This window comes from Leguminivora glycinivorella, chromosome 24, assembly GCF_023078275.1.
Source record: "Leguminivora glycinivorella isolate SPB_JAAS2020 chromosome 24, LegGlyc_1.1, whole genome shotgun sequence".
Taxonomy (NCBI): Eukaryota; Metazoa; Arthropoda; class Insecta; order Lepidoptera; family Tortricidae; genus Leguminivora; species Leguminivora glycinivorella.
This window is the reverse complement of record NC_062994.1, coordinates 12,781,673-12,804,267: the sequence shown is the minus strand read 5'-3', so window position 1 is coordinate 12,804,267 and position 22,595 is coordinate 12,781,673. Positions and strand designations below refer to the sequence as shown.

General features: G+C 38.6%; 1 protein-coding gene across 1 annotated transcript in view; it reads left to right on the top strand.

Moving 5' to 3' along the window:
* Positions 1-22,595, top strand: part of LOC125238541 (netrin receptor DCC) — a 302,944-nt gene that overhangs the window by 262,176 nt on the left and 18,173 nt on the right. Inside the window, exons 6-16 of the mRNA XM_048145875.1 lie at positions 380-477; positions 1,342-1,432; positions 3,801-3,942; positions 5,079-5,242; positions 6,454-6,575; positions 9,343-9,541; positions 17,130-17,240; positions 17,719-17,842; positions 19,152-19,304; positions 19,805-20,017; positions 21,386-21,559. Coding sequence (XP_048001832.1) covers positions 380-477; positions 1,342-1,432; positions 3,801-3,942; positions 5,079-5,242; positions 6,454-6,575; positions 9,343-9,541; positions 17,130-17,240; positions 17,719-17,842; positions 19,152-19,304; positions 19,805-20,017; positions 21,386-21,559 — 1,591 coding nt within the window. The remainder of the gene's footprint in view (positions 1-379; positions 478-1,341; positions 1,433-3,800; positions 3,943-5,078; positions 5,243-6,453; positions 6,576-9,342; positions 9,542-17,129; positions 17,241-17,718; positions 17,843-19,151; positions 19,305-19,804; positions 20,018-21,385; positions 21,560-22,595) is intronic.

The window sequence follows — 22,595 nt, the reverse complement described above, 5'->3', positions numbered from 1 at the left end:
TCAATTTATTACAATAAATAATAGTTAAAGCATTCAGATTGGTGTTAATTAATTATGTACCATATGCTACCAACAAACCCACTTGAGCACCTGGGTATCACAATATCTAACTGCATTGCATTGTCGATTTGTCCACAATAAATTATTCTTGAATCATTTCGTGAGTCGTGACACAAGCATTGCAGATGCAACAAAAATTTGTGTAGTTTTCGATGCAAAGGTTCAATAATGCTAAAAGTCAAAATGATTATTTTAGAAAGTTGATTCTTTTTTTAATTATAAATGGGCCTCTTGGCCACAGACTAGCCAAAGGCAAAGACGTGGCCTACGATGGAGTGAGCTCGCCCAGAAGATTCCTTACATGGATGTATCGTTCCAGGACGGGAGAAGAGATCGAGCTGCTCGTGAGCACGGAGCCAGCAGATGAGGAACCGCCGCGGTTTGTCGCGACTCCTCAACCAATCACCGTCATCGAAGGTGAGTAGAAAATATGATTATAAAAACGCGCATAAACATGTTTTAAAAATTTACGATAACTAACCACAAAATTAAAATATTGAAAAAACCCCCGACCGCAACCTAGTGGACCAATTTTCATGAAACATGGCTAAGAACACTCCCGACTAACTCAGCTTTCAGACAAAAAACTAAATCGAAATCGGTTCATCCGTTCGGGAGCTACGATGCCACAGACAGACAGACAAACAGACAGACAGACAGACAGACAGGCATGTCAAACTTATAACACCCCGTCGTTTTTGCGTCGGGGGTTAAAAATGTTCGTTTTATTCTTGAGTTGAAAGTTTACTTAGTTAAGTGGCGCAGTCGGTAGGATGTGCAATCAATTTGAACTGAAATATAAAAAGCCAGATCTCTACATATACGTACCTACATACATATAATCACGCCTGTATTACCATAAGGGGGTAGGTAGAGCACATGAAACTAATCAAGTTTCAGTGACACTCTTAATCGAAATTGTGACATTGCAGTGACGGGTTGCCAGCCTCTCGCCTACGCCACAATTTAACCCACAGTCGACTCCTCTCTCTCTTTACAATGTTTATTATATTGAAAATAATGATGGTTTGCAAAGGTTACAATTGACATCGCTTATCGTTTCTGTTTTATAATAATAATAACAGGCCTTTGCATCTATAACAGATGATTCAAGCAGCATCCTTGCGACACTTACGTTCGTGGCTGTATAGCCCAATTCGAGAGAGGATCCCCTGCACACATGGCAGATGTATGCTCCTCCAGATGGGCGGGGGTTAGTAGAGGCCTGTTCGTGACGCATGCGTCTGATTTATAAGTTAATATAATTTGTATGCGTTTTAGGTGCATCTGTGACGTTCGACTGTGCAGCGGTCGGCAACCCCAAGCCAGAGATCACGTGGCTCAACAACGTTGGAGTCGCTATTGATCTCAAGTAAGTATCTTCTTAAAGGACCCAACAGTTTACCATTTCGTCCTACGATAACGGCCATTCGGCACTGCTACATTTTCCGACTAATTACCCAACCGATATTGTCTAGCGAACTGTGAATCTGATAGCTGTTTAAGTTATGCGGCAACTTTTGTAACGTTTTCCGTCAATAGAATGCCACCTGCAAAATCGTGGTGAACCTTTTTGATGACTTTTAATCTTCACAAAAGAAATACAATGTACTGCCATCTGCAAGAGTGCATGGAGAAATTATGAATAAATTCATTGAATAATTCGCCATGCTTTTTTGCAGCTGATAGTAGAATAGGCGAACTTAATGATCATTATTTGACGACCGGTCTGGCGCAGTCGGTAGTGACCCTGCCTGCTGCGCCGCGGTCCCGGGTTCGAATCCCGGTAAGGGCATTTATTAGTGTGATGAGCACAGTTATTTGTTCCTGAGTCATGGATGTTTTCTATGTATATAAGTATTTATATATTATATATATCGTTGTCTGAGTACCCACAGCACAAGCCTTCTTGAGCTTACCGTGGGCCTCAGTCAATCTGTGTAAGAATGTCCTATAATATTTATTTATTTATTTATTATACAGGGTGGTTCATTCAAATCGGTCAGTTTGGGAAAGTCTGAAACTATAAGACATACGAAGATCTGTTCCTAGGAACCATGTCACCGATTATAATAAAAAGAAAAACTGCATTCATCAAAAAAAAGCTGTTGAATACTCTAACGTTGGTCACTTCGAATCGAACATCTACTAAAATAAATTAAATTATGTGAAAACAATTCACTTTATTCATTTTAAACATCATGTTTCATAGAGACATTTACAGCTTAAGACCTACACAATCGATATTTGAATAGAAATTTTTTTTTTTTAAACAACCGGGTTCGATTCTTCAGCTGGGTGTAGGATTTTTTTTTTCAAATGTATCAATGCAGGGTTTCTTTTTATTAAAATCGATGACATGGTTCCTAAGAACAGATCGTCGTATGTCTTATAGTTTCAAACTTTCCCAAACTGAATAGAATAGAATAGAAGAAATTTATTCAGAAAACGCTTAAATTTAGGAATTACATAGACAGTACTAGTTTATTAACTGACCGATTTGATACCACTTACTACTACTGTATGTACTTAATTATGGATAAAAATAATACTGACGATTATTGTCAATAAAGAAAATTCTAGTCTAATTTAATTGTTACATAATTGAAATAAATGTTTACGCGAAGCTGGCACAGTAACCTTAATAGTGTCGCACAAGCGATTAATCCGATTCTTTAATTAGTTTCGTTCGATTGTCCATTTATTTTACTTAATGTGGCATTTGTTTTGTTTACTGTTTTCCTTTCCTTTGTTCAAAGTCCAAAGTCCAAAGTGTTTTATTTGTAAGTATATGTCAAACAGATTACAGTGGTGGTAAACAATATCATATATGTAGCACTATACTCTGCCTGATGGCGTACAAAAACTTCATTATGTCCTTACATACTAACATGCGAAATTGATTTTACGTAACTATATTCAACATAAATTGGGAAATTGAGTAATAATTAGTAGGAGTAGGATTAGTAGTAGTGGGGGTAGTAGGGTTAGGAGTTGTTTTGTGCCGTAATTTAATTTCTTTGTTGGACCGGATCATCATCATCATCAGCCAAAGAGCGTCCACTACAGGACGAAGGCCTCTCTAAAGAATCGCAAAGCGATGTTCTTTGATGTCCGGATACGATGGAATATTTATTGAAGTGAAACTCCTACTGCGACTTCCAACTGACAACGTTAAACGCCGAACGCTCAGTGTTGCCAACTCGAAATATGAAATAATTACCCGTTCCTATTTTCATTTACACATTTCGAATTTCACTTTCACTTCTTATGCACGTGCGGGTAATTAATTTATGTTATCTTTATTTTTTAAATCTTAGATTAGGATTTTTAAGGTGTATACAAGTAAAATATGACTGCTATGTTATTTTCATGTGAAAAATAGAATGTCATCATTATTGTAGAGAGAAGCATAAGGACCGTTTAAACATAGAAAATCATATTTGTGTTAAAACCGAAATAAATTACACATAAAGAAAAAGTGACGAAGGCCTCTAGTGCCTGAGGATGGCACTGGAGGCCTTGGTCACTTTTTTTTCATATGTGTAATTTATTTCGGTTTTAATTTATGTAATATAGTGGTGTGACCACTTTAAGATAGCACAAGTTGAAATATTTTCAGTAGATTATAATTTGACTTGTGTTAATTAGAACATATTTGTGTTATTTTAATAAAGATTTTAATCTTTAATTCTTTCTCCTATCGTAAAATTATTGACCATCATATTTTTTGCTTCTAGTGACCTGGACTCGCGGTTCTACCTGGTGGGATCTGGGTCTCTGCGGGTGCAAGCAGCGAGGGGTTTGGACGCGGGCAGCTACACCTGCCGAGCACATTCGCGGCTGGACTCTGCTGACAGCGCTACCACGTTGACTGTTCTGGTACGTGCCTATAAAGTCATGAAACTTTTAAAATAGGACTCTTCATTTGACAAATATGTTAAATACTTGCACAAATTATTTGTCTGTAGATAAGATCTAGAGAATTGCTTAACGCACTGGTCCCACCGCGAGCTAGTAAGCTATGAGCTATCGGCTATAAAAACGAACAAAAGATAAGCACTCCCGTGCAAATAAAAGAGACACTGCGATTTTAATAGCTCACCGCTGGGCGAGTAACTATAAACATCGCCGTGTCTCTTTTATTTGCACGGGAGTGATTATCTTTTGTTCGTTTTTATAGCCGATAGCTCATAGCTTACTAGCTCGCGGTGGGACCAGTGCCTAAACTTAGTAAAACTGCATTCAAAGTTTTTTTTTTTATTTATAGGGAGAAAATTTAAGGCCTTGCTAGGCTACGAGTATACTATATTTTCTATAAATGTTAAAATTCATGGTTTCGTTCTATTTTCGAACCCAATGTTACTTACAGGGTATTTTTTCGCCGGGTTCGATTCTCGGTTTAACAATGTAATTATTTAAAAATCTATGAATGCAGTTTAATTAACTTTTAAAAATGAATGAATGAATGATTGAATATTTTATTTTCGTGTAACCATAGACACATATACAACTAGGGAACAAATCAAATTATTTTATTGAATATTTTTGATTTGTTCTTTTTTCAAGTAGTCACACTACTATATAAATTGAAATAGATATCGTACACGAAAGAAAAAACGGCAAGGCCCGCTGGTGGCCGAGCCGGGAATCGAACCCGGGTCTTCAGCTTACGCGGCTAACGTCTTTACCACTAGACCACACGCGCGCGCTTATCTATTTCAATTCATAGACATATAATATGTGTCTATGAATTGAAATAGACTTATCAAAAATAAAATATCCCTCAAAAGTCTTCTTTCAGGAAAATATCCTGGGGTCTATTGCATAACAATTTACAACTTGTATTACAAGTGGAACTCTCTTTCTTATAAAATGAATTGGAGGGGGACTACCGCTTGTAATATGAGTTGTAACTTGTTATGCAATAGACCCCTGTCTATGACATTTAAGGAACTTTCCCTCCGTGTGGCATAAAAGGACTAATATATTCTTATTGTGTCTTTGTGTTTTTTCAGACGGCACCCCGCGTCTCTCTCCCGGGTGGCTCAGTAGTTGTGGCCCGAACGCGAGGCGATGTCACCTTACGATGCGACGTTCGAGGTCGAGGAGCTACTGTATCATGGCTGAAAGATGGCGAGCCATTGACTCCGAATCAGCATGACATAGCTCTAGTTGACGGGTTAGTATCATAGATGGCGCCACCGGTCTACAGGTCTCACTCACTAGCAAGACCTCGAAGCGACGTGACGCTTTATTATGGCAAGGTAGCGGAATATTGTGTCGTGATCGAAAGACGGCTAGTCTTTTTAACACCTAATCAGCATGACATAGCTCTAGTTGACGGGTTATTATCATAGATGGCGCCACCGGCTCACAGGTCTCACTCACTAGCAAGACCTCAAAGCGACGTGACGTATTATGACGTGCACGGACGAGAAGCTACTGTATCATGGCTTAAAGATGACGAGCCATTGACTTCGAATCAGCATGACATAGCTTTAGTTGACGGGTTAGTATCATAGATGGCACCACCAGCGCACTGGTCTCACAATACATTAGTATAGCGAGAACGGCACCGACAGTGACATCCATAGAATAGAGAAAGTGAATAGCGCCCCAGTTATTCACAAGAGCCAAAAATTACACACCTGTCCTGTAGAGATTGAGCTTAACATATTTAACCTCATAAGGCCCAATGTACATTACAATTTACATATTGTTGCAATCTAATTTAAATCTTTCATGAACTAAATAAAGTAGAATCTCCATTGATACATTGATTTTTGAAACAAACGAAACTCGTACTAATTCACTTATAGAACAAGGTTCAAATTCAAAATGGGAAAACTTACTATGGTAGGCCTTACGAGGATAACGTAATTAATATTGTTACTGGCGCAATCGATAGGATATCAAAGATGGACGGAGCTAGCTAACTGATAGCTATAGCTGTGTCCTTTTCTATCGGTCTAAACTGAACGGCTTTAGTATTTCATGGTACCCCAAACCCCCCTGTGCTTGAATCAACAATGTACCCTAGTTTTTTTTTTTGTTTAGCGTCAAAGCTTTTTTGTTTGTCAACTGCTCATGTCTATTGTAAGCCATGTATGTTGTAAATATGAATAATAGTTATTTATCTATCTGCCCCCTGTCTTCCCGTGGATGTCGTAGAAGGCGACTGTGGGATATGGGTTAAAGTGTGGCGTAGGCGAGAGGATGGCAACCTGTCACTGCAATGTCACACTTTCGTTTTCTATCAACCCCTTATTTGCCAAGAGTGGCACTGAAACTTGAGTAGTTTCATGTGCTTTGCCTACCCCTTCATGGGATACAGGCGTGATTGTATGTATGTATGTATGTATGTATCTATCTGTGTTGTTAATGTTGCAGGTCATCGCTGCGTATCCAGGGCGTGTTGCGCGTGGACGCCGGCATGTTTCAGTGCGCGGCGAGCAGCGCGGCCGGCAGCGCCGTCGCTGCGCTGAGACTAGTCGTGCTACCACCCGACGATGGTATATTAACTTGAGTTTGTAGTATTGTAGGGGAATTTGTGCGAGAATAGTATTTGTGGGAGAACAGTATTTGTGCGAATATAGTATTCATGCGAGAATAGTATTTGTGCGAGAATGGTATTCGTGCGAGAATAGTATTTGTGCGAGAATAGTATCCACACCGTGCTGCGCATGGGCGCAGGTCACGCCGGTATGTTTCAGTGCGCGGCCGGCAGCGCCGTCGCTGCTGCGCTGAGACTAGTCGTGCTTCCGCCCGATGATGGTAAAATTACTTGAGTTTGTAGTCTTGTAGGGGATTTTGTGAGAGAATAGTATTTGTGGGAGAACAGTATTTGTGCGAATATAGTATTCATGCGAGAATAGTATTCGTGCGAGAATAGTATTCGTGCGAGAATAGTTTCGTGCGAGAATAGTATTCGTGCGAGAATAGTATTTATGCGAGAATAGTATTCGTGCGAGAATAGTATTTGTGCGAGAATAGTATTCGTGTGAGAATAGTATTTGTGCGAGAATAGGATTCGTGCGAGAATAGTATTCATGCGAGTATTATTATTTATATAAAATACAACCACATAGCGTTCCTTATGGAGCAAACGTCTTTTGATTTTAAATCTTAGATCCTATTTATTATGCGCCACTATTCATGATACGCTAACAGGTAACCCTATTCTTAGATTTAGTAATTAGAGGAAGCTAACTCTGCAAAAACAAATTTTCGAAGATCGCTCGACATGTTTCGCTCCGTAACGAGGAGCATTTTTATTGAGCACGCGCGAACATTTTTACGTAAGTTACCCGATTTTAGTAGTTTTTAACCGTCGCCTCATATCTCAAGAAGGACGGTTATCAAGTCGTCTGTATGTTTTTTTTTTTTTTTTTTTTTTTTTTTTTAATGTTTGTTCCTCGATATCTCCGTCGTTACTGGACCGATTTTGAAATTTTTTTTTTAATTGAATGTATATGCATACAGATTGGTCCCATTTTTCTCAGAACCCAGTTCTGATGATGGGATCCTGGAGAAATCGAGGGAACTCCTCGAATCTGAAAGGCATACATATAGTGATTTTTGTGTTTTTAAAGGAACAGCATGCATTTAGGTACGGAACAGTGACATTTGGTGCAGTGGAACTGCTGATGATGGCCAGAATAGAACTCTTCAAATCTGAACGGCACGCTTATAGTGACTTTGGTATTTTTATAAGAACAGCATGCACTTTCATCCAGAACAGTGACATTTGGTGCAGCGGAATTGCTGATGATGGTCAGAACCGAACTCCTCAAATCTGAACGGCACGCTTATAGTGACTTTGCCATTTTTATAAGAACAGCATGCGCTTACGTCTAGAACAGTGACATTTGGTACAGTGGAACTGCTGATGGTCAGAACCGAACTCCTCAAATCTGAACGGCACGCTTATAGTGACTTTGGTATTTTTATAAGAACAGCATGCACTTGCGTCCAGAACAGTGACATTTGGTGCAGTGGAACTGCTGATGATAGTCAGAACCGTACTCCTCAAATCTGAACGGCACACTCATAAGTGACTTTGGTATTTTTGCAAGAAAAGCATGCATTTAAGTTCAGAACAGTGACATTTATTTATTTAGTTATGTTTGTTAAGCATATTGAGTTTTCAAGTCAAAGTTTGTCAAGCTTCGATTTCTTATAATATAATATCGGATTCATGAGGAATTGAGGAAACTCCTCAAACCTTAACGTTATACGTATATTCATTTATGTTGCCATCTAATAATTAAAGCATTAAAAGCAGTTTTAAAAAATACCTACACATTTCTACATAATCCAACATTCGCAAGTAACTTTCACCAGAACCCGAAAGGCGACGGTTTTTTTTTCTTAAAAATTATATTACAAACATACTTTGGTTTGTGCTTATGGTTAGGTTCATTCATGCTTTCAACTTAGATATTAACTTGTAAAGCGACAAAAAAATTCCAATTGATGCCATACGACTAAATAAATAAAGTAGGTATAAGAGAAAAAAGGAAATGTTGACTCTTATCGCTTAGGTAAAAGAAATATATCGATTTTATTTAACCTAATATTTATATATGATAATACTTAATCAATAATCTTTAAATTAAATTTATAATATTTTAAGATTTGCATTTGTGACGTTCCACGATTAGAGGCAACTTATAACGTTTGGCACTTACCTACGATTTTATTAACGTTGCTCCAAATCATACGCTATGATAGTTGCCATAAGCGCCCCCTATAAGTTACTTTTTAACACCCGACGCAAAAACGACGGGGTGTTATAAGTTTGACGTGTCTGTCTGTCTGTCTGTCTGTCCGTCTGTCTGTGTGTGTGTCTGTCTGTGGCATCGTAGCTCCCGAATTGATGAACCGATTTAGGTTTAGTTTTTTTTGTCTGAAAGCTGAGTTAGTCGGGAGTGTTCTTAGCCATGTTTCATGAAAATCGGTCTACCATGTCGCGGTCGGGGGTTTTTTTTAATTTTAATTTTGTACTTAGGTTATGAAGTGTTTTAATAAGAAATTAAACATGTAACCTTAATTAAAATGTATATTGTGACGTTCCACGAAGAACAGTTGGCGCTTACTGACACTTTTGTTAATGTGGCTTCAAGGGTCCGCTATAAGATACCTTTACTCGTAGAACGTCACATTCCATTCCCAAGCTCCAAATTTTCATGTATTCTCCCATTTCACACATTATTTTAATTTTCATTGTAATTAGTTATTTTTTTTTATTTAAATATTATTTTGTCCCTCCCCCTACAGAGCTCGCCTCCCTCCCCTCCCCTCCCGACATCTTCAACTCCCTGGTCCCCGACTCCCCCGATGCGCCCGACTCCGACTTCCTCGGAGAAACCTCCTCAGCGTTCACGCACCCACCTGACTACTATGATTACACGCTCACTGAAGGCCTGGAGCTGGGACGAGAGAATGCCACCATCGTGTCACCACCGAGAGAGTTGAGGTTAGTATTCATGTGTATTTGACTCCCCCCTAAGGTAAGTATAACTGTATATTTGACTCCCCCACTCGTCCCCCGAGTCTGGAGGTGAGGTTTGTATTAATGTGTATTTCAATTCAGTTCAAATATATTTATTTCTCTAAGTTTACAAATCACTTAAACGAGAAACAGGCAACAATTTAGTAATTACGTAAATTACAAGTAGGTAAGCCACAAGCGAGCAAAACATTAACTAATACTACTAACATTTAAAATGTACAATTTCATCATTTTGTCTATTTTATGTATTCACCTCGCCTACTCCCTACCATCATTTTGTGTATTTACCTCCCCCTAAGTACATTTTCTCATTATCCGATCCGATATCGGATGTCCGAAGGATTTTAAAGGCATATTAAAGATGGTTGCATAAATGTATGGGATATCGGTCTTACATCCGATATCGAATCAGATAATGTGAAACACACTAAGGTTAGTATGACTATGTATTTGACTTCCCCCTCGTCCCATGGCTTGAGATTTATGTTAATTTGTATTTGACTCCCCCTGACTCTGCAGTTGAGGTTAGTATCAGTGTTTTAACTCCCCTCTTGACCCTGACTCGGATATCCCCGAGGCGACGTCGTCGCACCAGACTATTATGATTACACACTCAGTGAAGAACGAGCTGGGACGAGAAAATGTCACCATCATGTCACCACCGCACCGAGAGAGCTAAGGTTAAAGCTAAGGAAATTCATGTGTATTTGACTCCCCCCCCTTACTGGAGTTCAAGAATGTTTTAATGTGTATTTAGCTCCCCTCTCTCTGGAACTGTTAGTATAACAGTGTCATCACATGCCATAGAAATTAATTAGATAGATTAAATGTATGGAGAACTCCATGTAGCTCCGTACATCAGAATTGCGTTACTCATGAAAATTTCGAAACATCTCCTTAGTATTTCCTCTTTATTTGAGCAGTTCCCGGCAACTTTGTACATAGCCACGTCAGCAAAACCAACATTTAGTAATATAAGTCGACTTTCGTAAGATCATCATCCTCCTTGCGTTATCCCGGCATTTGCCACGGCTCATGAGAGCCTGGGGTCCGCTTTGACAACTAATCCCAAGATTTGGCGTAGGCACTAGTTTTTACGAAAGCGACTGCCATCTGACCGTCCAACCCGAAGGGTAACTAGACCTTATTGGAATTAGTCCGGTTTCCTCACGATGTTTTCCTAAGATATATACAGGTTAATTGTGTAAGGAGGTTGGTTGATGGAAACAACTTGTCTCTTTGAAGTATGATTTAATACTGGAATATGAGCCTTAACCTACGGAATATATAGAGAGTTACATGAATAATAATATACTTAAGCATCTATACACTACATCTCCCACGGAGGAAAAGAGAAAAAAAAAATAGTACAAGTATTTTTTTTTCGAACTTATCAGTAATTAATTTAACAATCATGTATATATTTTTAATCTATAACTAAGTGCATTGGAATTCATATGTTTAGTTAGAGTTGTATGTTTACAATAATGCAGACATCATAGCTCTGATTACTGATATCTAATTACTAATACATTTACGAGTATGTTCTGTATGAACCACAGTAAACAAATTAACAGACAGTAAGTAAGTACATATTATAATATATTAACAATGTATCATGGGTTTCATGGTTTAAAAAGTTTTGTCCTGTTTTTGTGAATTACATCAATTTTACCATTTTTCATTATTTTTACATTGGGTGAGATATCTTTTAATACAACATATGGTCCTGAATATAAGCTTTGGAGTTTATTACCAGTTTCATTTTTTATTAAAATTTGATCGTTAGGTTTATAAATGATTGGGTTTATATAGGAGTCGTACCTGAGTTTACGCTGTAATTTACTTGATAGTAAATTGTCACGTGCCTCCTGCTGTGTAACTTGTAATCGATACTTTAATTCTTTCGGATAATCGTCGTAGTTATACAGTGGGTCTATGGATGTAACTAAGTTAGATGGTAAATTACACTGTTTACCGTAGACCAATTCGAAAGGGGTGAACTTTGTTTCAGAATGTACTGATGTGTTGTAAGCGAAGCTCCAAAATGGAAGCCATTCGCTCCAAGCTTCGGGGTGATTATCGGTCTGTATGCGTAAAAACGCACCTAAGTGTTTGTGGGAATTTTCTAAAGATCCAATTGATTGGTGATGATAAGCTGTAGAGTTAATTTGATTAATCTTTAATATTTTACATACCTCTTTCATCGTTGCGGAAATAAATTCGGTGCCTCTGTCGGTTGCTATGGTGTTCGGTATGCCATGTTGAAGAATGAAATTGTTTACAAAACATTTGGCAACTGCTGTGGAAGTTTTAGAGACAAGGGGATACGCACAAACATATTTAGATAATTCGCATTGTATCGTAAGAATATATGAATTATTATAACTATCCTTATCTAGAGGGCCCACTATGTCTAGAAATATTTTTTCAAACGCGGTATGCGCTGTTGTAGTCACTACCATAGGTTCTTTTATGTGAACCGTATATTTTTGGCGCTGGCATTTTTCACACTTACTTATGAACTGCTTTATATCGCTTTCAAGTCCAGGCCAGTAATAGTACTTTTTGATGTTATTATACATTCTCCTAGCACCCGCGTGGCCACTCGTGGGTAAAAGGTGAAAATCATTGAGTATGACTCTTTTATCGTCCTTATCGTTTATTCGTTTCACTTTATTCAATATAGTTAGTCGTGGTCCGGACCAGTTTACCATATTTTTTATTTCACTTACTAACTTTTTGACAAATATGTCATTGTTTTCATTTTTAATAAAATAAATCTCATCTACATTAATTTCCTTACAAAAGTCACAAAGTTCTCTCACAAAAGCGGCTCGCGTCAGTTGTGATGGAGATACTTGTTTTATATAAATAGTCTTGTTTTCTTTACTGTAACTTAATGTTTTACTCTCGCGATTTATTAGTTTCTCTCTTTTTAACTTGTCTATACTTTTTATATCTAAAAATCTCAATTCAACGGAATCTTTCGGTTTGTTATGTGTTGCTACAACTCTTGGTTGATCAGACCTGTCGTCAGTAGAAACCATATCAACCGGAGATACCGCATCCATCCTCCTTCTCTGAGCTCTAGTTATCACGTTGATTACCTGTTCATTCATCTCTTTCAACTCTTCTGACGTAATACGTATCCTGGACAACGCGTCTGCAGCCACATTGTCCTTCCCTTTCACATATTCAACCACGTAATTGTACTCCTCCATTGCTAGTCTGAACTTCAATAACCTACTAGAGGGATCCTTCATATTAAATAAGTACACAAGAGGTTTATGATCCGTACAAATTTTAAATTTACGACCATACAAATACGGTCTAAAATGCTTAACTGCCCAAACCACAGCGAGTAATTCCTTCTCCACTGTGGGGTATTGTATTTCCGCTTTATTTAAACTTCTACTGGCGTAAGCTACCGGTAATCCATTTGAATTTGATAAAATTGCACCTATTGAAAATTTGGAAGCATCTGTTTGTACGTGAAATTCATTTTTCTCCGAAAAATCAGGATACTGTAAAACTGGAGGTGACGTCATGCAATCTTTAAGACTATCGAATGCTTTTTGGCAATTATTATCCCATTGAAACTTAACGTTTTTGCGACATAACAAGTTTAAGTAATAAGCTTTTTCAGCAAAATTCGGGATGAATTTTCGGTAATAATTTGCGAAAGCCACGAATCGTTTCACCTCGTCTGTGCTTTTTGGAACTGGATAATTTTTCATAATTTCTATTTTAGATGGATCTGGCAACACTCCGTCACCTGATACGACATGTCCTAAATATAGTAAATCTTTACGCAAAAAGTCGCATTTTTCTGGATTTAATTTTAAATTTACGCTTCTAAGTCTTTCAAAAACATCCTGTAAATTTTTGTTGTGTTCATTTAAATTACGGCCAAAAATTATGAGATCATCTAAGTAAACAAAGCATTTTTGATAAGTTAATCCAGCCATGGCCATCGTCATCATCCGAGAGAATGAATTTGGACTGGTTTTACAACCTTGGGGCATTCTGGTCATTTGCCACCTACCTCCACCGAAAGCTGTATATTTTCTACTGTCTGGTTCTAATTCAACGTTGTAATATCCCTGATTTAAGTCCAAATGAGTGAAATAAATACTACCGGATAACGAATCTAATATCTCTGTGATGTTGGGAAGGGGAAATTTATCGTCTGTTATACAATTATTAAGTTTACGGTAATCTACTACTAATCGCCATTTTTTGTTTCCATTGTTATCCGATTTTTTAGGAACTAATAATATTGGGCTTGACCACTCGCTTCTGCACGGCTCTATAATACCCTGTTCTAACATGTTATCTAATTGTTTTTGTATTTCTCCTTGTTGCGAGTGCGGTAGCCTATATGGTTTGACATACACAGGTTGTACATCCTTTTTCAAAGTAATTTTATGCTTGTATATATTGGTCGTAGTTAACTTGTCCCCTGGTAAATAAAAAATATCACAGTATTTGGCACACAATTTTTCAATAGAAATTTGTTCCTCTTTATTTAAGTGACTAATTTTCAAATGAGAAAACATATTTTTAACCCGTTCTGCATTTTTGTGCGTTTCGCCAAACATACACACATCGTAGTCACTTGCCCTGTGAATAGTTGGATTTAAATGGTTAATAGTCAAATCATTATCAGTGGTATTAAGCAAACGAATAGGTATCTTGCCATTGTTAGGTTTCACTAACGCACTAGCCATAAACAATCCGGGTTGAATCTCGTTCGCACACACCACACATTCCTCTGCCATATTCGTCCGTATATAACGTATAGTTTCCGACCTAGCCGGTACCGTCAAACGGTTGTCATCCTCTATAAATAGCGGTAGTATTATTTTATAATCTAAGCGGTTCCTTAAAGTCAAAGTGTAATTATAGTAGTCTATAGTCGACGTGTACTTTCTAAAAAAGTCATGTCCTAAGATACCGCCAGCCGTACATGGCAAGGAATTAAAAACATAACACTTTTGATTAAGGCTATGCTCTCCATAGTTAAGGTTTAAGTAAACATATCCGATAGGTTGGACTTTGCCACCTAGTCCGCTGACTACTACATTATCGTTATGGATTGGAATATTCTGGTTACGTATGTACTTATATTTTATAGCGCATATAGTAGAGCCCGTGTCTATTAAAAATTGCGTAGAGATCTCGTTATTATTACCTATAGATAATTCTACATAACTATGTTTCTTGTTACTATTTATTAAAATGACATAGACATAGACATAGACATTTTATTAATAATATTATAAATATTACACGTTCATCAATAAAATTATTTAACAGCAATTACATTAAGATTATTACAATTTCAGTCTAGTTATAATTTCGAATTTTTAATTGAAAGATGCATTCATTGATTGTATTCTTTAGTCACGAAAAAATGTATTCTCGCTATTACTCCTGTTATTGTCCGTCATGACATGTACTTGCTGTTGGCTAGGTATTCCATTGTTTCTAATATTTTTGTTATAATAAAATTGGGACCTACCTCTGTTCTGGTGGTAGGGCCTCGTTGGTCCTCTAGTAGCCGCAGGGTGGAAGCCTCGTCCCATGCCTCGCTGTCGGCTACTGGTCCCGTACCGGCCCGATGGTTGGCCGCGGGTCGATGCAGAGTGTGACCTACCACGGTGTCCTCTAGCGTGTGAGGATAATGGGCCTCTGAAATACCTTGGATTATAATTATGATGACGGGCAATGGTCAACAGTCCTTCACCTGACGTACTCGCACTTGGTGTGGAGCGATCGTAATCAATAGCAGCTTGAACCGCATCTTTTAGTGTAGTAAAATTTCTGGCAGCGATGATAGTACTAAGCCTGCGATTGCGCAGCCCATCCGCAAAGCTCTGAATAGCCAGGCGTTCATTTAAGGGTCGTAGCACCTTATAGTTTTCGACATTGTCGCCTGCCTGACACAAAGTAAGATCGACAAACATTTCCGCTAATTGTTTACCATAATCATCAATAGAAAGTTCATTTTGTTTCAAGTTCAAAAGTTGTTTTTGCAAACTTGGCACAGATTTTTTCGGTAAAAGTTCATTTTTCATGTCCGAGAGTAACGCTTCAACACTACTATACTGTGGTAGCAACTTAAGTTTAGCTGAAGGCGATAGTCTACTTTTCAAGACGAAGGTTACTAATTTTGTTTTCGACTCACTATCCAAAAGCGATTGATAATATTCAATACCGTCAATTAAATTTTGTATCTCATTAATATCATCTTTCATAACTGGTAATAGACTCAAAGCCGTTTTTAAGTTAAACTTCTCCATTTCGATTGAATTATTGGACCCGTTATTTTCGTTACACAATTCTATAATCTCCGCATACAATTTGTCAAATTGACTACACAATTCTTTTATAGTTATAAGATCATCTTGCGTTATGCTATCTTTTATTTCTTCTAAGCTATCCAAAAAACTAGTATAATCAGAAAGTACAGTTTGTGCCTCAATTAATTTATTTTTAACAACTGGTCCTTCCCTTCTCTTAGGACCGATTTTAATCAAATATTTTCTTATAGCAGTTAATTGTTCAATTAAAGCTAATAACTCTTCTGCCATACTAAAACATTATTAAAATTAGAATATCATTCGCCTTAACAATACCTAAACAACACTAATTATAAATCAATTAAGTCTCATGTTACTCACAGTCCGGTGCGGTATGTACATACGAGTACATTCGGTACAGACGATCATATCGCGCACAACACAACACTTTTCACTGCACAATATTCTGGCTGTATTGTTTTATGAAAATAATATTTGTTTCTAAATGTTCAAATCTGAATTAAACTTCGTTTTCTGATTTGGGCGTTCGGCGAAAAATTGACCTTCTCAATGCGTGTCCACGTATCTCGTCGCGGATCCACCGTTTGTGGCATTTCCGGTACATGTAGTATGCAGCACCCAAGCAAATGATACCAAAAATGCATACCACCACGACGAGCAGACAATTTGTGGTATTTATACTCTTGACCACCTCAGCGTTGTTGCTGGAGCCCCCGGCAGCATTCTGGGCTATAACGACCTCTTCTTTTGTTTGCGAAGATCCCATCTCGCCGTTATGTGTAAAATGATGTAGTACGTCCTTGCAACTATGATAATATTCTATTTGACGTTAACACTTTCGCGCGCGATAGTCATGGCGGCGCGCAACGGACTGCGTCGGCAGGATCGCCATGTAAGGAGGTTGGTTGATGGAAACAACTTGTCTCTTTGAAGTATGATTTAATACTGGAATATGAGCCTTAACCTACGGAATATATAGAGAGTTACATGAATAATAATATACTTAAGCATCTATACACTACAATTGTTATAATTAAGAAAATATAGATACTATAGAACCTAAATGAAGAAATAAAACTTACTAAAATCTCAATTCATCAAAAAAATCTTGGTAGCAAAATAGAGATAATACAAACAAAAACTTTTTCCTTCATTTTTGCACAAAGTTTCCGAGAACCGCTGATTTCAGTTTGTGATGATCTTTAACTGCGTTTACTTTACAGGGCGGTAATCGTGAAGCACCGTTTTGTGACACTAAGCTGGCTGGAACCGGCCAGGAAACTGGAGGAGGTGGTGGGGTACGTGGTGGTGTATCGAGTCAAAGGGAGCGAGAGGTGAGCGCTATCGATATTTTCATTACGTGTTGTTCTTTAATCTCCAATTAGCTTTGTCTCTAAAAATCGTTGGTTTTTTTATTTTATTATAAATGGGCTTACGCTTGGCCACAGACTAGCCAAAGGCAAAGACGTGGCCTACGATGGAGTGAGCTCGCCCAGAAGATGCCTGCTCACTCTTGATTTGAAGGTTGCCGGGTTATATGAGCTCGGAAATATAGTCGTCGGCAAGGAATTCCACTCCTTGGCAGTGGTACGAGTACAAAATTAACTCAATTCAGCTTATACTCATAAAATATACCCACTTTAATCATCCAGAGGTTCCCAAATTCCCTACGCTCTACTATCGTTTGAAATGTTATATCCAAACCCTCCCCCCTCTTACTATATTAAGTGTGTAAGGGCTCAACAACCGAAAAATCAAATATTTTTATTAAAAGTAAATATATAAATCATTGATTACTCTTAATATAAACAGGGAACGAGTATCTCGCGGCAGCGCGACGCGTTTCGAGATGAACGTGGCGACACTACAACCGAATACAACCTATGTGTTCAGCGCACGCGCGCTAACGCTCAGCGCCATCTCTCCGCCAACTGAGGTAAACATGCCTTTATTAACTTAAAGTCACGATACTATAACCTAGTCCCACTGTTGTTGAAGTCTAATTTTAACCTCCAGTCTCGAAAAGACTTATAAAAAGGTCTTCCATTTCATTTTGAATCTTTGTATCGCAAATCATAATTGCTTTGGTATTTGTATATTAGAGACTTTCATTATTAAATACAATGAGCTCGCTGAGACATCAACAGGGCCTTCGGTCACATTAGATACCTATTTATTGTTTTTTTTTTAATTTTGCTAATTTTTTTTACAAGCTTTTATTTACTTTCACCTATCCCGTTGTCTATTGGTAATAAAATCTTGCAAGTTAAATTTGACCCACTTCTCGGTTTCCGATTGAGCTGAAATTTTGCACACGTATGTAAATCACGTGACAATGCAATATTATGGTATCATGGAGGTGATCTTAACTTCTCTCGTCGCGCTATAAGACACGCAATACGACTCACAGTTCCTCCACACCGCACGATTGCCTTCCGTGGCAGCTTCCGTTTTGCTGCCACAAAGTGTTGGAACGATTTGTCACCACCAGTACGCAATTCTATAACCATATCCACTTTTAAAATTCACCTTCGTAAATTCATACTGGCTAAGCAAAAATGCAACACTTAGGCAATCGTGCACACTCACACATATTTACATTTACACACATTACACACAAACACTAAGTTTTAAGCTAACTTTGTTTTATTTAGTATTTATTTTTCATTAACAATTTGTATACATATAGTCCATTTACTGAGTGCCACCTAGTCCAACTCCTGGTCCTTACTGAAAATCAGCGTCGCGGAGCGGGCCATGTGGCTCACGCCGAGACACCCAGCTGAGTAATGACCTTTTAGCGCAATCCACTATTATGTACAATTAGATTAAGCTAGTTATAAGTATGCTGTGCTAATAAACGTCTTTTCTTTCTTCTTTCTTTTCTTTCTATCTGATGATGGAGCAGAAAGGTGGCCGACATATTAAATTTTTGAGGCAATAAATAAATTCTTATTCTCTTCTATTCTTAATTCTTATTCTCATATTTCATTACAGGAACTGTGTAATAAAATATGTCTTATCACACTCGAGTAAGGTTTTATAAGAACGCTCGCCACAAAAACAATATTTGTCTCATGTTAGTGAATATTTTAATATTCTTTTGAAAAATAAAGATCTTTAAACCTAAGAAACTTCTCGGAGAGCAGTAGATGACTGTTGAAAGAAAAGTACAGTCGGATAAAAGCTTGTGCAAAAAATGAAATTTTGCGAAAAATCTTTTTAAATATGTTTTATTCCTGCAGTCGATCGAAGCGCACACAGCTCCTGAAGAGCTGAGCTTTGGACCCCCGACGAACGTGAAAGTGGAAGCCACCGGGCCGCACAGCCTGCGAGTGAAGTGGTCGCCGCCGGCGCAAGAGCCCCAGCCACCACATTACACCGTGCACTACACGGAGGTATGTAAGATTTTCTTAAAATTATAAATGGGCTTACTTTTGGCTACAGACTAGCCAAAGGCAAAGACGTGGCCTACGAAGGAGTGAGTTCTCCCAGAAGATGCCTGTTCACTCTTGATTTCAAGGTTGCCGGGTTATATGAGCTCGGAAATATAGCCGCCGGTAAGGAGTTCCACTCCTTGGCGGTGCGCAAGAAAGTGCGCAGTGTGTAAGAAAAGAAAATACATAATTTAAATTTTGAAAACAAAAATCCCTATATAGTAGTAGATCGATTTTCTTCAAACACGGCTAAGAACACTGCCGACTAAATTTTTCTAAAGCTATGACACCACAGACAGATAGACAGAAACGTCAAATTTATAACACCCCGTCGTTTTTACATCGGGGGTTAAGAATACTGCCTCGGGTGACACTTGTGAGTTCAAGGCTTCTGGATCTGGACTTGATCGAATCATCTTTCATGTTTGAAATTTGATCACATGTACCGTTTATTTGTGCAGGTGGAAACCGGTCGAGAACAAGTAGTGACAGCGGACGCAGAGGCGGATGGGAGCGGCGCCGTGACGCTGGGCGGGCTGCGCGCCGCCGCCGCCTACGCCGTGGCCGTGGCGGGCGCGGGCGGCGCGGCGGCCGACGCCGTGCTCGCCCGGACCTTGGCACTGGCGCCGCTAGCGCCACCTGTCAATGTTAGCGCTGAACCAGCATCACCCACTGTAAGTAACAACACAATCACCCAGTTGTCCCCAAAAAGACAACGGCAGACCGCCCCACGAGGATAGGGCGCGCCCCGACACAGCCCCCGGCGCGGAAGGGGCCACTCACACCCCAGCAGGGGTGTCGAACGAAGACTCACCACCGAGTAACAGCACAGAGTTCTTATCGCCGGTGTAGTGTCTGCTGAAAATGCATCAAACACAAACTTGTTTGTGTCTGTTACTGGTTCGATTAGAACAGATGGTGAGCCAAATTTTAATTTGACGTTGGATTTGGCACCGCTAGCGCCACCTGTCAATGTTAGCGCTGAACCGGCATCACCTACTGTATGTAACAGCACAGTCTTCTTATCCCCGATCTGACTGCTGAAAGTGCATCAAACACAAACTTAACGTATGTCTGTTAGAGAACAGATGGTGAGCCAATTTTAATAGGACCATTGCTTTGACACTTAGCGCCACCTGTAAACTATAGTGCTGCACTAGCTTCACCCACAGTAACGCTAGATCCTATAGTACTGAAACTGCATTAAACACTAGAGATTGTCTAATGCTGGCGGGGACGGGGCCGCCGCGGACCCTGTACTCGCCAGGACCTTGGCTTTGGCACCGCTAGCGCCTCCTGCCAATGTTAGCGCTGAACCAGCTTCACCCACGGTGAGTCTTGTGGCTACAGTGAATATTAAGCACAAAACTAGCTTATTGAAGAACAAAACTTAGTGTACAAATATTGCCTACATACATCGGAAACCCTAATAAGTAATGAGGCTCAACGCTGCAGCAATTTCACCCATTATAATTATAGTTCCCTTCCCTTTTCAGTGAAGGAAAACATCGTGAGGAAACCGGACTAATTCCAATAAGGTCTAGTGTACCCTTCGGGTTGGAAGGTCAGATGGCAGTCGCTTTCGTAAAGAATTTTACGCCAAATCTTGGGATTAGCTGTCAAAGCGGACACCAGGCTCCCATGAGCCGTGGCAAATGTCGGGATAACGCAAGGAGGATGATGAATATAATTCCCTTATTGGCTTACACGGCCATGAAAAACGTTGTCGCCCCACTTGACAGTATTTATAGTCTGTGTTTGAAGGCCAATGATGATTTAATCGACGATGAATTATAGTAAACACGAGCTTTACTCTCTTCCAACTTATTTTATGTCGCACCACGGTGTAGCATCTTCTAAACGTGGTTTGGTTACTTGAGAGTAGTTTCCGACGCTACCACCTATTTCAAGAAAGTATGAAAACAATATATTAAAAAATATATATATATATATATTATAAAATATATATATATATATATATATATATATATTATATCAGCATGCATATTTTTAGATTAAGACCTGACACATTTTTGTTATAGTCGATTTTGGTTCGCTGGGAAGCCCCACCCGCCCGCACACACCGTGGCCCCCTCACCGGGTACAAGGTTCGATTCCGGGCAGCGGGCGCCAGAAGGAAAGCTGACTCGTTGACTACCCCCGCTGACGCCAGGCGAGCTGAGTTGAGAGACCTCGATCCTCACACCACATATCAGGTAAGGAACAGTCAAATCCATACTAATATTATAAATGGGAAAGTGTGTGTGTCTGTTTGTTTGTCCGTCTTTCACGGCCAAACGGAGCGACAAATTGACGTGATTTTTTAAGTGGAGATAGTTGAAGGGATGGAGAGTGACCTGAGTGACATAGGCTACTTTTTGTCTCTTTCTAACTCGTGCGAAGCCGTGGGCAAAAGCTAGTTATACAATAAATATAAAGTAAGTTTGATAGACACTCATAGTTTTGTTTGAAGGTTTTTTACTACATCTACTTACGATGCTAGTCACAGTTAGTCACATGGCGACCCCGCCAAAATAGATCACTTATAACACTACTGTACAATACTGGCTTATAACAGGAACGCATGTTATTTTACATACATACATACATACATATAATCACGCCTGTATCCCATAAAGGGGTAGGCAGAGCCCATGAACTACTAAGTTTCAGTGCCACTCTTGGCAAAAAGGGGTTGAAAGAAATCCAAAATACAAAATACAAAATACAAAATCATTTATTCAGCAAATAGGCCACGGGGGCACTTTTACATGTCAACATTACAGAGTATTCATTAAAGTTAAACAAATGAAATTAATAGAAATATTAACTAAAAATATTAATCATAAGCAAAGTAGCTATACACTGATATAGAATTAGAGATGTATAAAGTCTCTAAATGTCATATTATTACTAACTATAATCAATACATAAAGAAAGTGCAAACAGATACAAAGATAAAAGAAATCTATAATACTTCAATAGTTGTAAAAGACTGAATATTACAAGTAAAAATATTATACTTAATCAAATAATCCATGGAGATGTATAGCGTCTCCAAGAGTCAAATTTTATAAAATTAAAATATTTAAAAGTAAAAACCTTTGTCAAATAATACAAAAAAAAAAAAAATACAGAAAATGAACAGCTAAATTACACATTTCAAGAGATGTACAAGTCTCTAGTTGTCAATCATTAAAGAACAAATCAAGTTTACAAATAAGGGCCAATCAAGGTTACAAATTAAGTTTA